We start from the raw sequence: 13,510 nt of genomic DNA, 5'->3' as shown, positions 1-13,510 counted from the left end.
CTCCAGCAGATTCATATTCACTCCCAAGCCATTCAATCAAATCTTTGCTTTTGCTTTCCACACAAACAACTGGAAATCTCCCCAGCATTTCATTCTTCTTTACTCTATTTCTGCTATTCATGCTGATTTTATTCAATGCGGCTCAGGCCTTCTGTTTAAAGCCACAGCTTCTTGGGTAATTTAAAAGAAATTTAAAAGCGAGGCATTCATCAGTAATGCCCTAGTCTAGGTGGATCTTTAAATAAATGACATTTGGGAAAATGGTTCGTTCTGCCACCTGTGTGGTGTGGGGTTAGTAAATTGTGAGCTTGAATCTCTCACATTGCAAAAGTCTTGTAAAAACATCTTGGCAAGGAGCGTTTGAGGCCCTGGGGTAGAAAACACATACATTTCTATGCTCTTCTGCTCTTTGAGGCTTTGCCCACATTAATCCAAGACCAAACCTCTGTGCTGCTATCCGAGATGTGGGACTGAGCCGATTGAATTATAGAAATGCATGGTCAGGAAGACACACAGGTAGCACTCTGGGGACACATTTGTTGGGAGTCCTGAGAGTTAGCCAAGTGTGACATAGTGCTTGACAGCACCACAATGTGTTCCCCTGCTTAGATAATAATGTGATTTCTGTAGAGCTTTGATACCACTGATAATTGCTCATTCAAAAGTACTGGCTTTTCTCCAAATTGGCCTCACTGGTTTTGTTCCTGTACCCACATTCAACATCACCGGCTTTCAGAGACTCTATTGGAGAGAACCACCTCCTCTTGCACACGTTTCCCTCTCTGCAGGACCATGCCAACTTCTTCAGTTTGATCTCAGTCTCTCTCCCTTCCTTCCCCTCCCACTGAGCCGCTAAACCTATTCTATATCAACCCCCGAGAAAGCAAAAATAGCAAACATGTAAAAAGCATCCTCTGACACTAATAAGTTAAGGATTATTCGCTCTGACATTTCAAATGTTTACATTGCTACCTCTTAATTTTTTTAAAAAATCATTTATTCCATTAGCTTACATCAGGCCTTTGGAAAGTAAGTTTCTCCCCCTAATTACGGAAATAGTTACAGAGAGGCCAGGTTCCTTCTTTGCTTAATTTTGGTATCATCTGCTCATCTAAGCAGCTAGTCGTTTGCTTGCCTACAGGTTCTATGTTTATCTTGGGTACACAGAACCTATGCTACACTCTGAATAGAAATTTATTCATCCTGGACTCACTCAGAAAGATGTTTTACATCACAACTATGTTCATTTCACTACACTAACTGTTTCATTGCCCTGGAAAATTACTGATGGGTAGCCAATGCAATAATCCCCAAGATTCCTGGGTGGAAATACTAAAGCTGATTTTACATTTCTGCCATGTAGCATTTCCAAATGTTTAAAGTGGACAAAAGCCTGGAGGAAAATTATATAAATATGTATATTTGATTCCAAAATCTTCACCTGTCAGAGCATTCCCTCTGTCTTTTTTTCTCTCTTTCTTTTTTCAAGCTTAAATTCCCAACTTAACAATGGATATAGAGACCCAACTAAGGCAAAGTGACCACACAGAGCTATAGCAAATGTAACCTGCCTTCATTACACTGCCCGCTGTCCCTCCAAATTCCTTATAGGGACATATGATTACCAGAGGCTTAATTTTATGCTGCGTCATAATCCTTTTATACATGAGATTTATATGACTATTTAGAAAGAGGTTGCACAATCTATAGACTTGATACTTCTACTGAATTGAATATTTACAGCATTGGCACCCTCCTAATTAGCATTTGTTTCTTCCTTGGAGTAAAGGAGATCAGATCTCAGATGTTCTGTGACATCTGGCCAGCCAAAAATGCCAAAATGCTCCTTTCTTTCTTGGCAAATTATCAAATATTGAAACATACATACATACACACATGTATGGACACACATATACACAAATTTACTATAGAGAATGTAAGAAGCACAAAGCAAAGGAAATTGTCTATTCCGCTATCCAGAAGTCACCACTGTTAACTCTTCAATGTGTCTGCTTTCCATTTTCATCAATAGAATAGATATATAAGCAAACTATCCTACTGCATGTATTACTTTGTTTTCTGCTTGCTTTTTGCATTTATTCTATCATGAGTGTTTTCTTGTGTTATTAAGAATTCTGCTAAACCATCGTTTTTCATGGCAGTGTAATATTACATTGCAGAAATACAGTTTATATTATCATTCCCCCATTTTTTGGAATCTTAGGTTTTCTATTTTTGCTGTAACACCGAATGAACAGCCATATACAAAGATATTTGTGCAAATGAATATTTCTTCAGGATCAATTCCTAGTTCTGTAACTACTGGGTCAATGGTAGGATACATAAGAAGAATATATACATTCAGGCTTTTGATACATAAGAAATCAAAACAATTTACTCTTCACCATACTCATGAGTGCCTGAGTTCATGGCTTTTGGCCAAATTTCAAAGAGCAGCAGTAAAAATCCCAACCTGATTTTGTATACTGGATTTGTTTTCTATTTTGCCTTCTGAGTGTTTAGTTGGGATATCCTCCAGTGTCCAAAGAAATGTTTCTGAAGCTCTTAGAATCTGTCAAGCTAGAGCAATTGACTTGCCTTAGCCTCTCAATTGCAATCAATTTTGAAAGCAAATCTTGTTTAAAATCTATGTACATGTGTATATCTATATTTATATACAGGTGTACAAGTACCTGGCAGGGTAGTCAGCCCAAGAATGTATGAAGATGTGTAGGACACACCCCACACTATACAAGCTTCTATACACTACAGGTAAAACTGGTCTTGAATTTTGACATTGTGATTCCCAAGGCAGCTAGCGTATTCTCCTCTAGACTGGTTAGCTAGTTTGTGGTAGGCTCTGTCATTCATGAAAAGTGTGTGATTATGAAATTGGTATATTCTGAAAGTCTCCATTGTTGGAAAAAACTTCAGTTTAACTTCATGTTCTCTTCATTTAACTTTGCAGACCTCCTCAACTGATGCAAGTCCAGCTGAGGAATTTCCTGAACCTGAGGAAAATGCTGCAAGAGAAGAAAGGAAATTAAAAGACGACAGGGAGAAAAGGGAACAGAAGGTTGAAGAAATCCCTGAAAATGCAAACAATGAAAAGATGTCCATGGAAACACTACTCAAAGTGTTCAAATGGGGAAGTGAAGCACAGGACTCCAACAGATTTGCCAGCCACCTAAAGATAGAGAACATTTATGCAGAGGTTGGTTAAGTTATTTTGTAAAAAGTTAGCCTCAATTCTGAGCATATTTTTATGGAACTGCTCTCAAAATATATCATTGTATAGAAATTATACAGAATCTCTTTAGTAAATACAACCATTTTTTAAACATCTCCTGGATTATAAGATTGATTAACTTCATGTTTTTCTTCTTTAAAGGGCTTCATAAAAACATTTCAAGACCTAGGTGCCAAGAACTTGGAGCCAATTGAAGTTGCTGTTCTCTTGAAGCATCCTTTTATTCAAGACCTGATTTCAAATTATTCAGACTATAAGTTTCCTGTGAGTATTACCCCAGAGTGCTCTAATTTGGTTGGGCTCCAGTTCAGGGCATGCTGGGATGTTTCTAAATGTGAGCTGGCATGGAAGAGAAAGAAGCTGCACTCTGCCAGGCCAGGCCAGAATCTGGAGAAGCTAAGCTGGTAATCACATCAGGCCAGAAAGGCCAGCCTGAAATACCCAAAGGGCAGCAAGATCAGGCACAGTTGATAGGTGGTAGTTAAAGCTGGGTGGGTGACAGTGTTCGGATTGTCATTGTAGCTGTGTAATGATGCTAGCCTGTGATTGAAGAGTTTGGAGAATAAGATTGCTCCTGCCAAAGAGAACTAACCAAGACCATGATCTCCAGCCAAATACTGACATATTCATTGTACTCTAATCACGCAAGGTACACATCATCTTTGTAGCGGAAATGATAGTGTATGCAAAAGGTTGGGCACCACTTCTGTCAGGAAAACAGTAGGCAAGGTGGAGAAACTAAGGACCAACCCCAGAGAAACTGGACAAACTCAGCAGAAGAAAGGAAGAACTACAACTCAGAAATCACATAACCACCAAGCAGGTCTGGACCACACATGCCAAATGTGCATCCACTATGGCGAGTCCCAGGCCTTTAACAGCAGGGACTAAGGAGGGCAGAGGCTGACACCAACCCCTTTTCATACTGTAGCACTACATCCCTCTCAGATACCAGTTTAACATGAAGTGTCCCTGTTTGACTCCTGTGAGTTGTGTATTGAACTACAAAGGGTTTGCTGAGTTGAAAATAAAAGCACTTTCACTTTGGTAAAATGTAGATTGTGTATCTTGACTTCTCAATGATAACAAGTTACATTTTGCAGTTTTCGTCCCATACCCACAAATGAAACTATTCAGATTTAAATATCTTCCTGTGTGCCTAAATGTTTTTGTTCTAAATTGGTGATCCTTTTAAATATTAAATCATTAATTAATATTAAAATTAATTTTATTGCCTGTATTAGTATAACTGAAGTTGATTTCTTTTTTTTTAATTATACTTTAAGTTCTAGGGTACATGTGCACAACGTGCAGGTTTGTTACATATGTATACATGTGCCATGTTGGTGTGCTGTACCCATTAACTTGTCATTTACATTAGGTATATCTCCTAATGCTATCCCTCCCCACTCCCCCCACCCCACGACAGGCCCCAGTGTGTGATGTTCCCCTTCCTGTGTCCAAGTGTTCTCATTGTTCAATTCCCACCTATGAGTGAGAACATGTGGTGTTTGGTTTTTTGTCCTTGCAATAGTTTGCTGAGAATGATGGTTTCCAGCTTCATCCATGTCCCTACGAAGGACATGAACTCATCCTTTTTTATGGCTGCATAGTATTCTATGGTGTATATGTGCCACATTTTCTTAATCCAGTCTATATATCATAGATGGACATTTGGATTGGTTCCATGTCTTTGCTATTGGGTTTTACATATATAGATATAGATATAGATATAGATATAGATATAGATATAGATAGATATAAAACAAGGTAGCAGCTGTTTAGACACAAAACCTATGCAATAGTGAAATATGATTACAGCATTTAAGAACACAGGCTCTGGAATCAGGTCATGGGACTGAATCTCAGGTCTACCCCTCAGTAACTCCCTGACCTTAACTTTCTCTTAATCCTGGCTTTCTCGTCTGTGAAATGGGGATGAGACATTCATATTCAAAGGGTGATGGTGAGGATTAAGTGAGGTCATGCATGTAAAGCACTTAGCATGGTATCTGACACAGGGGAAGTGCTACAGAAATGACGGCTGTTAGGGGTACTGTTCGATACTGATCACCTACTACTGAGACCCGTAGTATAAGCTTTCATAGGAAAGAAAAAATTGAGTACATAATTTCGTCACTGGTCTAAAAAATTTTAACTCCTTTTTGCAAGATAATTTTTATATGCAGGAATTGCAAGAAAATGATATAAGTTAAACCAACCAAGTGCAAAATTATAGGAATTCAATAGATGACATTTTTGTGCTGGAAGCGTGGAGGGAGTCTGCCCAAGAAGGAATAAGCTGGATCTTGAACGATGGCCAAGGTTTGGGAAAGTGGAGAGAGGGAAAGGGAAGTCTACATGGATTTTGCTGTTGGGGTAGGGAGGCAGCAGAGTCCTGGGTGAAGGCAAGGTCTGGGGAAGGCATGGAAGAAGGACTGCAGGAGCCCCACCCCATGAATAGCCTGGGAAAGGTATAAAATGATCCCATTAAATTGGTCAGATCAGGCCAGATTGCAAAGAACCCAGATGTCACAAAGGGAAATGTGAATTCCATTTGAAAAGCAGGAGAGAATGAACAGGCTGCTGAGCAGAGCATGATATGATACTAATTTCTTCATCCCCAAGCATTCCTTGGGGATATTGTGCCATAATGTCATCCTGCACAACGTGGGTTCCATAGGCCCATCTCTCTAGACTGCATTTTAGCTTACATTCCCTGCTCCACATGTCAGGGAACAGCTCTCTTACATTGAACCGGTAAAATAATTTGCAAAATCCTTTAGGATTATGTAAAATAGGACTTATTTTATATTGCTGATTACAAGTAAGAGCATAAAAATGATGCCACAATTATTTCCTCTCATACTGGGAAGAAAACTCCCACAAAATCAGTATGACTTGAAAATATCTTCACTCTAAGCAGAGTGATTAAGTATGATGAACTTGCAGAGAAGATTCTATTTGACATTTTATTTGAGAAAAGAAAATAGCCAACAGATGGCTGCCTTCAAGAGTTAGCCTTTCTGAATAGGTGTTCTGACTTCCCGGGAAAGCTGTCATCCATCAGACTCCCCCCCTTTATTTTTTTGAGATGAGTTTTTCTCTTGTTGCCCAGGCTGGAGTGCAGTGGCATCATCTGGGCTCACTGCAACCTCCGCCTCCTGGGTTCATGTGATTCTCCTGCCTCAGCCTCCCAAGTAGCTGGGATGACAGGCGCCTGCCACCATGCCCAGCTAATTCTTTGTATTTTTAGTAGAGATGGGTCTTCACTATGTTGGCCAGGCTGGTCTTGAACTCCTGACCTCAGGCGATCCACCTGCCTCAGCCTCCCAAAGTGCTGGAGGACTCCTTTTAAGTTACAAATTCCCCTCATTTCTGAAGGAGTGTCAGCAACTAGCAATGTTAACTGAAGTACTATTGGCATTTGGAGCAGCACAGTTCCTCTTTGAGGATAACTGTCCCAAGTGTGGCAGAATACCTAACATTTCAGGCCCTACCCCCTATATTCCAGGAACATCCTGACACACTGACCTCCAAAACCACCTCTGCCTGCACACTTGCCAAGCCTTCCTTGGTGCACAGTACCCCTCTGGCTGAAAGCCACCCAGCAGCAGGGTGTCTGTCTTCTGTTAACCAGTCTCACAATACCTGTAGCACCTGGCATTCTCATAGCAGAGAGTTAGTTAGTGAGTTAGTTCATTGCCAGAATGCTTCTCTAAGATATACCTGAATCATCTACTTTAACTCTCCCTCCTCATGTCCTCCACACCTCTTCCTGGTCACTCCACCAAGGAATCTAATTAGAGGCCAGTAAACTACCACCAGTGGGACTCATTTGTATGATGGTCCATCAAGAAGAGTTGTGCCCATGTCCAGAAAAGTCTAAATTCTGTTATTTACAGTGAAAAAGGGTCCCTTTCCAGTAAGGTGTTCTATTCTTATTTTTGCTAAAAAAAATAAAAATAAAATAGAAACAAAAGGAATGAAGGAATGGAGAGAAAAGAATCTTTGAAGACTCAAACCACTGCACTCGTCCTGTCATTTTTTTGCTTCAGATATCCATGTACAAGTAAATAGATCACATTTTTATAATACAGTTCAACCACAGTGATGTCATCTGAAGATCTTTCAAGATAAGAAGAGCAAAAGCTAGAGTGTGGTTTTTCAGGTTAAAATGTTGTTTGCTATTATAAACAGTGGGAAGTGAAGGTTGTTGCCTAACAGCTTTATGTTTACAAGGTTCTTGTTTAGAAGTGACAACATTTTAAGATACATATTTGAAAAAAATAAGTATGCATAATTGTAATAATGTATTTAAGGTGTACTGGCTTTTGGATATGAGAGTGGGCTCTGGAGCTGCACTGACTGGGTTAATACCTATGAAGTGTGTGGCCTTAGGCAAGTGACCTCAAAGTGCCTTGGTGTCTGCATCTGTAAAATAGGGCCAATCATCATAGTCACCTCATGGGGTGGTTTGTACAAATTAAATGAGATAATACATATAAAGTACTTAACTCAGTTCCTGGAAGATAGAAAGCACTCAATATATGTGAGATACTACTACTACTACTACTACTACTACTACTACTACTACTACTATTACTGCTACTACTATTAGGTTCTTGCAAAAGTAGTTGCAGTTTTTGCCATTACTTTTTCTTTCTTTTTTTTTTGAGACGGAGTCTCGCTCTGTCGCCCAGGCTGGAGGGCTGGAGTGCTGGATTCAGTGGTGCAATCTTGGCTCACTGCAAGCTGCGCCTCCCGGGTTCACGCCATTCTCCTGCCTCAGCCTCCCGAATAGCTGGGACTACAGGTGCCTGCCACCACGCCCAACTAATTTCTCCATTTTTTTTATTAGAGACGGGCTTTCAGTGTGTTAGCCAGGATGGTCTCGATCCCCTGACCTCGTGATCCGCCCACCTCGGCCTCCCAAAGTGCTGGGATTACAGGCATGAGCCACCGCGCCTGGCCTCCCATTACTTTCAATGGCAAAAAACCACAATTACTTTTGCACCAACCTACTTCTACTACTGCTGGTCTGTAGTAGTTACCATGCACAAGAAATAATTCTGAATCATGTGCAATTATATGTGGGTGGACTAGTGAGCCGGCATCTAATCTCTTGAATGCACATGTCTTATCTTTGGAAAAAAAGAAGGACTTTTACTGGTGCAGTGCCATGATGATAAAGGGTCCAAACTGAAGTCCCAGGAAGCCTCTGGTCCATACCTATGTGGAAGTTCCAGATTTTGTGTTGGACATTATAGGTATTCAGCTAAAGTCACTTATTTATTTTCCACTTTCATAGGCCTTGTACAAAAAAGTTATTTTCAAATAATGCTCCTAAATTATTAAGAAAATGATTTGTATAAATATAAGAAGATCATTGAGGATATTGGAACTGGGCTGTTGGTGAACAAAGTCAATTTCCTGTGATAAATATATATTTATAAATGTAAATGAATAAACAATTTTCTCTAAAAACTTAATAACTTTAGTTTCTTGTGATGAATGCAGGCTCAATTATTATACATTTTTTAAAACAAATATATAAATCAAGCATATTACCTTATAATTGAGGTTTATATTCAATGGGAGATAGCAAAAAATCTTTTAATGTTAACATCAGAATATCACCAGAAAATATCTTATAAACAAATGAATCAGGACCCAATTACATTAGGATAACATACCTATAATTATAAGCATGAACTGAAGGAGACTTTCATTCCTCTTTGTGTTCAAGGCACCTGACTTTAAAATATTCTCTAAGCTTCTCCTTTATGTTTATAACAAAATATGATAGCTGCTTCAGTGCTTTGTGTTTTCAAAGCACCAGTGTCCAACATTTTCTGGCTTTCACAGGCTCTTGTCCATTCACTGCTACTGAAAATTGTGGTCCCTGATTTCAGCTATAAATTTAGCTAAGACTGGTTTAAATATATCTGGAGCTTATCGTTTTCCCCATGCTATGGAGTGTCAGATATTCACAAGTTAGCTTATTCCTTAATCCTCAAATTAACTTTTGATAATATTAAAATGACATTAGTTATTATAAACATACTATATAAAGAAGACATATTATTAAGAATTGTAGTGGGCTGGGCACAGTGGTTGCCATCTGTAATCCCAGCACTTTGGGCGGCTGAGATGGGAGGATTGCTTGAGGCCAGGTGTTTGAGAGAAACCTGGTCAACAGAGCAAGACTCTTCTCTACAAAAAATTTTAAAATTAGCTGGACATGGTGACATCTGCCTGTAGTCCCAGCTACTTAGAAAACTGAGGTGAGAGGATTTCTTGAGCCTCAGAGACTGAGGCTGCAGTGAGCTGTGGTCATGCCGCAGCACTTCAGCCTGGGTGACAGAGCGAAACTCCATTTCTGAAAAAAATAAATAATAAATGGAAGAATCGTACCAGGTAAGACTAGAAAAGTCAATGGGGAGCAGCTTTTCTTTTCCACTTGGTTCACTTAGCATCGACCTTTGGCTTTAGAGATCTGTGTTTTCAAGGAACAAGGTCTCTAAAGAAAATGATTCACTGTGATTCCTCGCAGTGACTGATAGAAGCAGTGCATATGTCAATCGGCAAGGGTCAACACAGATGGTGAACAAACTCATGTCTTCTCAACTAAAATGATCACAGTCAAACTCAAGCCTTTGAAACTCAGCTCTGAGGAAAAGGAACTTATATTGCTAATATTGTTAAAACACTTCTCTAAAATTGTGAAATAAAAAAAAACCTAAAAGCTACCTAAATGCAATTCTGTATTTTTCACATGTTGGTACTCCTTCTACATTGTGATAATAGCTAAAATATCTGTGATTTAAGATGTAAGATAGCTGTATAGCAAATGAAAAACAGATCATTCTTTCCCTGATGTTTTTTAAATGAAAGAATGAGACAATTTCAGGAAAGTAATCTTTTGTTTTAAAATTCTACAAATCTATAGACATGATTAATTTAGCATTAGCATTTTCTTTCATAGAGGGTGAATACTGGTTTTTTTATTCATTCATAAGGAAATAATCTTTTAACTTGCCCATTCATTATATGCCAGGTTCTGTGTAACTGCTTTTACAAATGTTAATTAACCTAATATGACAACTCCATTACTAGGCGTGGAAACTGAGGGTCCAAGATCTTAGATAACTTTCCAAACCTACAAGTAGTAAGTCTCAGGGTGAGATTAAAACTAAGTGGAGAAGTTTGCTCAGTGGAAAAAAAGAAATAAAAACTGTTTAGTGGTTGCCATGTACTATGTGATCATTTATTAGTATTTGTGTAGTATAGTATTGATCATCCTTTATTAGTATTTGTAACTTCTCTTTGAATCTTTTGTCTTAGGATATTAAAATAATTCTCCAAAGGAGTGAACATGTACAAGGAAGTGATGGAGAGAGATCACCTTCAAGACATACAGAGGAAAAGAAATGAAGACAAAAGGGTGTGATTTTTGTAATTCAGCAATAAATCTTCCAAAAATTACATGTGACAGTGATGTTTGTCATATATGTTATGATTTTAAGTATAGAAATGAACCCTACCAGTTTATTATTGGCATTGAAAAGGGAACCTTCCTTAACTTGGAGAACATTTCATAATAAAGACAGAAAAAAATCCAAAGTAAAAATCCGAAGTAAGCAGGAATGCATTTTGAAGTGATTCTGAAAACGGAAGACCCCAAAACAGTATGCTCAAAAATAAATAAGTCATGAAAACTCCCTATGAGAGGTATCTACATTAGGCAGATATAGTGAAAATTTCCCCAAAACTCCACATCAGCACAGTGCTTCTAGGTACATCTTATAGTTCTTGCTCCATATGCAGTAAAATTTCCAGGTTTATTTCAATAGCCAAGAAGAAGGCTGCATTATTGAACTGCTAGTAAAGCTTTGTTCCCATCATCTATTCATAATTATTTCTTAATAGAATATATTTCCTTCATAGATAGATGTACAATTTCATCTTTTTGCTTGATAAGTTGGTGACTCAAGTTCAGTGACACTTATCAATAAACTGTTTCAAGTATGGTGATGTATTCTCGGTGGCTGGGCTGCTTCTGTGATAACCCCTGTGGGTCTCCTCATTGGCTGAATCCTCCTCTTCTGCTCAACCTCTGAGTTGGGAGGGCCCCAGGAATCAGCCTTCTCCATCTGCAGTCAAGCCCTGGATGATTCATCGATTTCCATGACTTCATGGGTATTATAGAGGCTCCCAACACTGAAATTTCTATTGTCACCTTCGTCCAAAATCCAAACTTCTGTGTCTTAATGGCCCCCCATTTTCCACATGGATGGCTAATAGTCATCTCAGACTCAGTGTGTCCGAGGTGAATTTCTGATTTTCCTCTGCCTCAAACCTGCTCCTCTAAGTTCTCCTTCACTTTAGGCAACTGTGTCCTCCTGCTGTTCAGACCAGAGAACTTGAAGTCATCCTTGAGTTGCCTCTTTCTCTCATATCCTCCCTCCAGGCTATCAGCAAATCAAGTAGGACAGACCCTGAAAATGCATCTAGAATGTGATCTTTTTTTTTTTTTTTTTTTTTTTGAGACAAGAGTCTCGCTGTCGCCCAGGCTGGAGTCCAGTGGCGCTATCTCGGCTCACTGCAGGCTCCGCCCCCCGGGGTTCACGCCATTCTCCTGCCTCAGCCTCCTGAGTAGCTGGGACTACAGGCGCCCGCCACCTCGCCCGGCTAATTTTTTTTTTTGTATTTTTAGTAGAGACAGGGTTTCACTGTGTTAGCCAGGATGGTCTCGATCTCCTGATCTTGTGATCCGCCCGCCTCGGCTTCCCAAAGTACTGGGATTACAGGCGTGAGCCACCGCGCCTGGCCTAGCATGTGGTCCTCTTTACTCCTTTGTCACGGGAAGTCTGGTCCAAGCCTTCACCATCTCTTGCCTGGGTTACTGCAGTATCCGGTGACCAGTGATCCTGTTTCTGTTCTTGCTCCCCCTACAGGCTGTTTTTAAGCACAGCAGCCAGAGGGAGCCTTTTATAATGCAAGTCAGGCCATGTCACACCTCTGCTCCAACCCTCTATGTCCTATGTCACCCAAAATCCAGCCCAAGTCCTCATCTTGATCTTACCCTCGCTGCTTCTTTGAGCCCATCTACTGTTCTCCCCTTTCTCACTGCTTAAGTGACAAAACTACCTTGCCCATCTTAGGACCCACCGGGTACACTCCTGATGCAGGGCCTTTGTGCTTGCTATTCTCTCTGCTTAGAATGATTTTCCTCCCACATCTCTGCATTATTTGTCCCACAGATTCCTCCGGGTCTCTGCTCAAATGTCACTTTATCAATAAAGCCTTCTCTTACTACCTCATACAAAATAGAAGCAACTCACCACATCTTACTCCCACTCTTATTTTTTTTTCCCATCGCACTTATCAACATCTAACAAACTACAGTATATTTACTCTCTTATCTATCACTCCAGTCAGTTGTAAGTTCTGTGAGGTCAGAGTTTTGTGTATTTTCTTTGTTGCTGTGCCCCAGAACCTAAGACTAAAAACCATAACAGCTTTATGTTATGTTGATACATTTGTGCAAAATACGTGGGAAAATCACATTTAAATTGATCACTAAGTCAATGAGCAGCCCAAGACAATTCTTATTGTTAATGGGAATTCTAATTCTAATTCTACAAAGAGACACATTTCCTAATTTTGCTTCTTGTGGGCTAAAGTTCACTTGAAGCTCTATTCCAAGAGCACTTGTCTTCAAGCTAATGGAGGATACTGACCCAGACGTGTACTTGGGAGATGGAGAAGAAGCCCTACCTGAGATTACAAAATTTCAATTTAGCTGATTCACATGTGAACCAACAGGGTAATTCTAGTAATTCTAGAGAAGGAAGGAGAAGAATATCTGAAAACAGAGTTCAAATCAATAAAATATCATAAGGACATAGGCAGTAAGTGAATCCACATTTCATTAACTGAACGAGACAAGGCAGCAATACATTACAATAGAAAAACACTGAAGCAGAGCAAGCAGCATTCCCATAATAATTTTGTGGTACAATGTTGTTAAATAGGAAAATTGTAGAATCTTTCTTTTGAGGCTCATTAACTCCTCTAAGCAGTGGGATGGCAACCAGCCCACAAAGGGTCTCCTGGTCAGTCTTTGCCAGATCAGAGTCTCTTAATCATCATCAGAATGAAGCAGGTCTGGTGACTGGGCATGAGCCAGAGTCTCTCTCACTTCTTCCACTGTTTGCACGTTTATCTCCTACCCCTATTTGCTTATCATAGCAT

General features: G+C 39.6%; 1 protein-coding gene across 3 annotated transcripts in view; it reads left to right on the top strand.

The window, feature by feature from the left end:
- Positions 1–10,745, top strand: part of SPEF2 (sperm flagellar 2) — a 196,352-nt gene extending 185,607 nt beyond the window's left edge. For all 3 annotated transcript variants that reach the window (XM_063619889.1, XM_063619888.1, XM_055245840.2), the window contains 3 exons: positions 2,969–3,214; positions 3,392–3,514; positions 10,598–10,745. In XM_063619889.1, coding sequence (XP_063475959.1) covers positions 2,969–3,214; positions 3,392–3,514; positions 10,598–10,687 — 459 coding nt within the window. In that variant the 3' untranslated portion in view covers positions 10,688–10,745. The remainder of the gene's footprint in view (positions 1–2,968; positions 3,215–3,391; positions 3,515–10,597) is intronic.
- Positions 10,746–13,510: the final 2,765 nt, after the last annotated feature.

This window comes from Symphalangus syndactylus, chromosome 16 (genome assembly GCF_028878055.3).
Source record: "Symphalangus syndactylus isolate Jambi chromosome 16, NHGRI_mSymSyn1-v2.1_pri, whole genome shotgun sequence".
Lineage (NCBI taxonomy): Eukaryota > Metazoa > Chordata > Mammalia > Primates > Hylobatidae > Symphalangus > Symphalangus syndactylus.
This window is presented reverse-complemented; position numbering and strand designations above follow the sequence as displayed.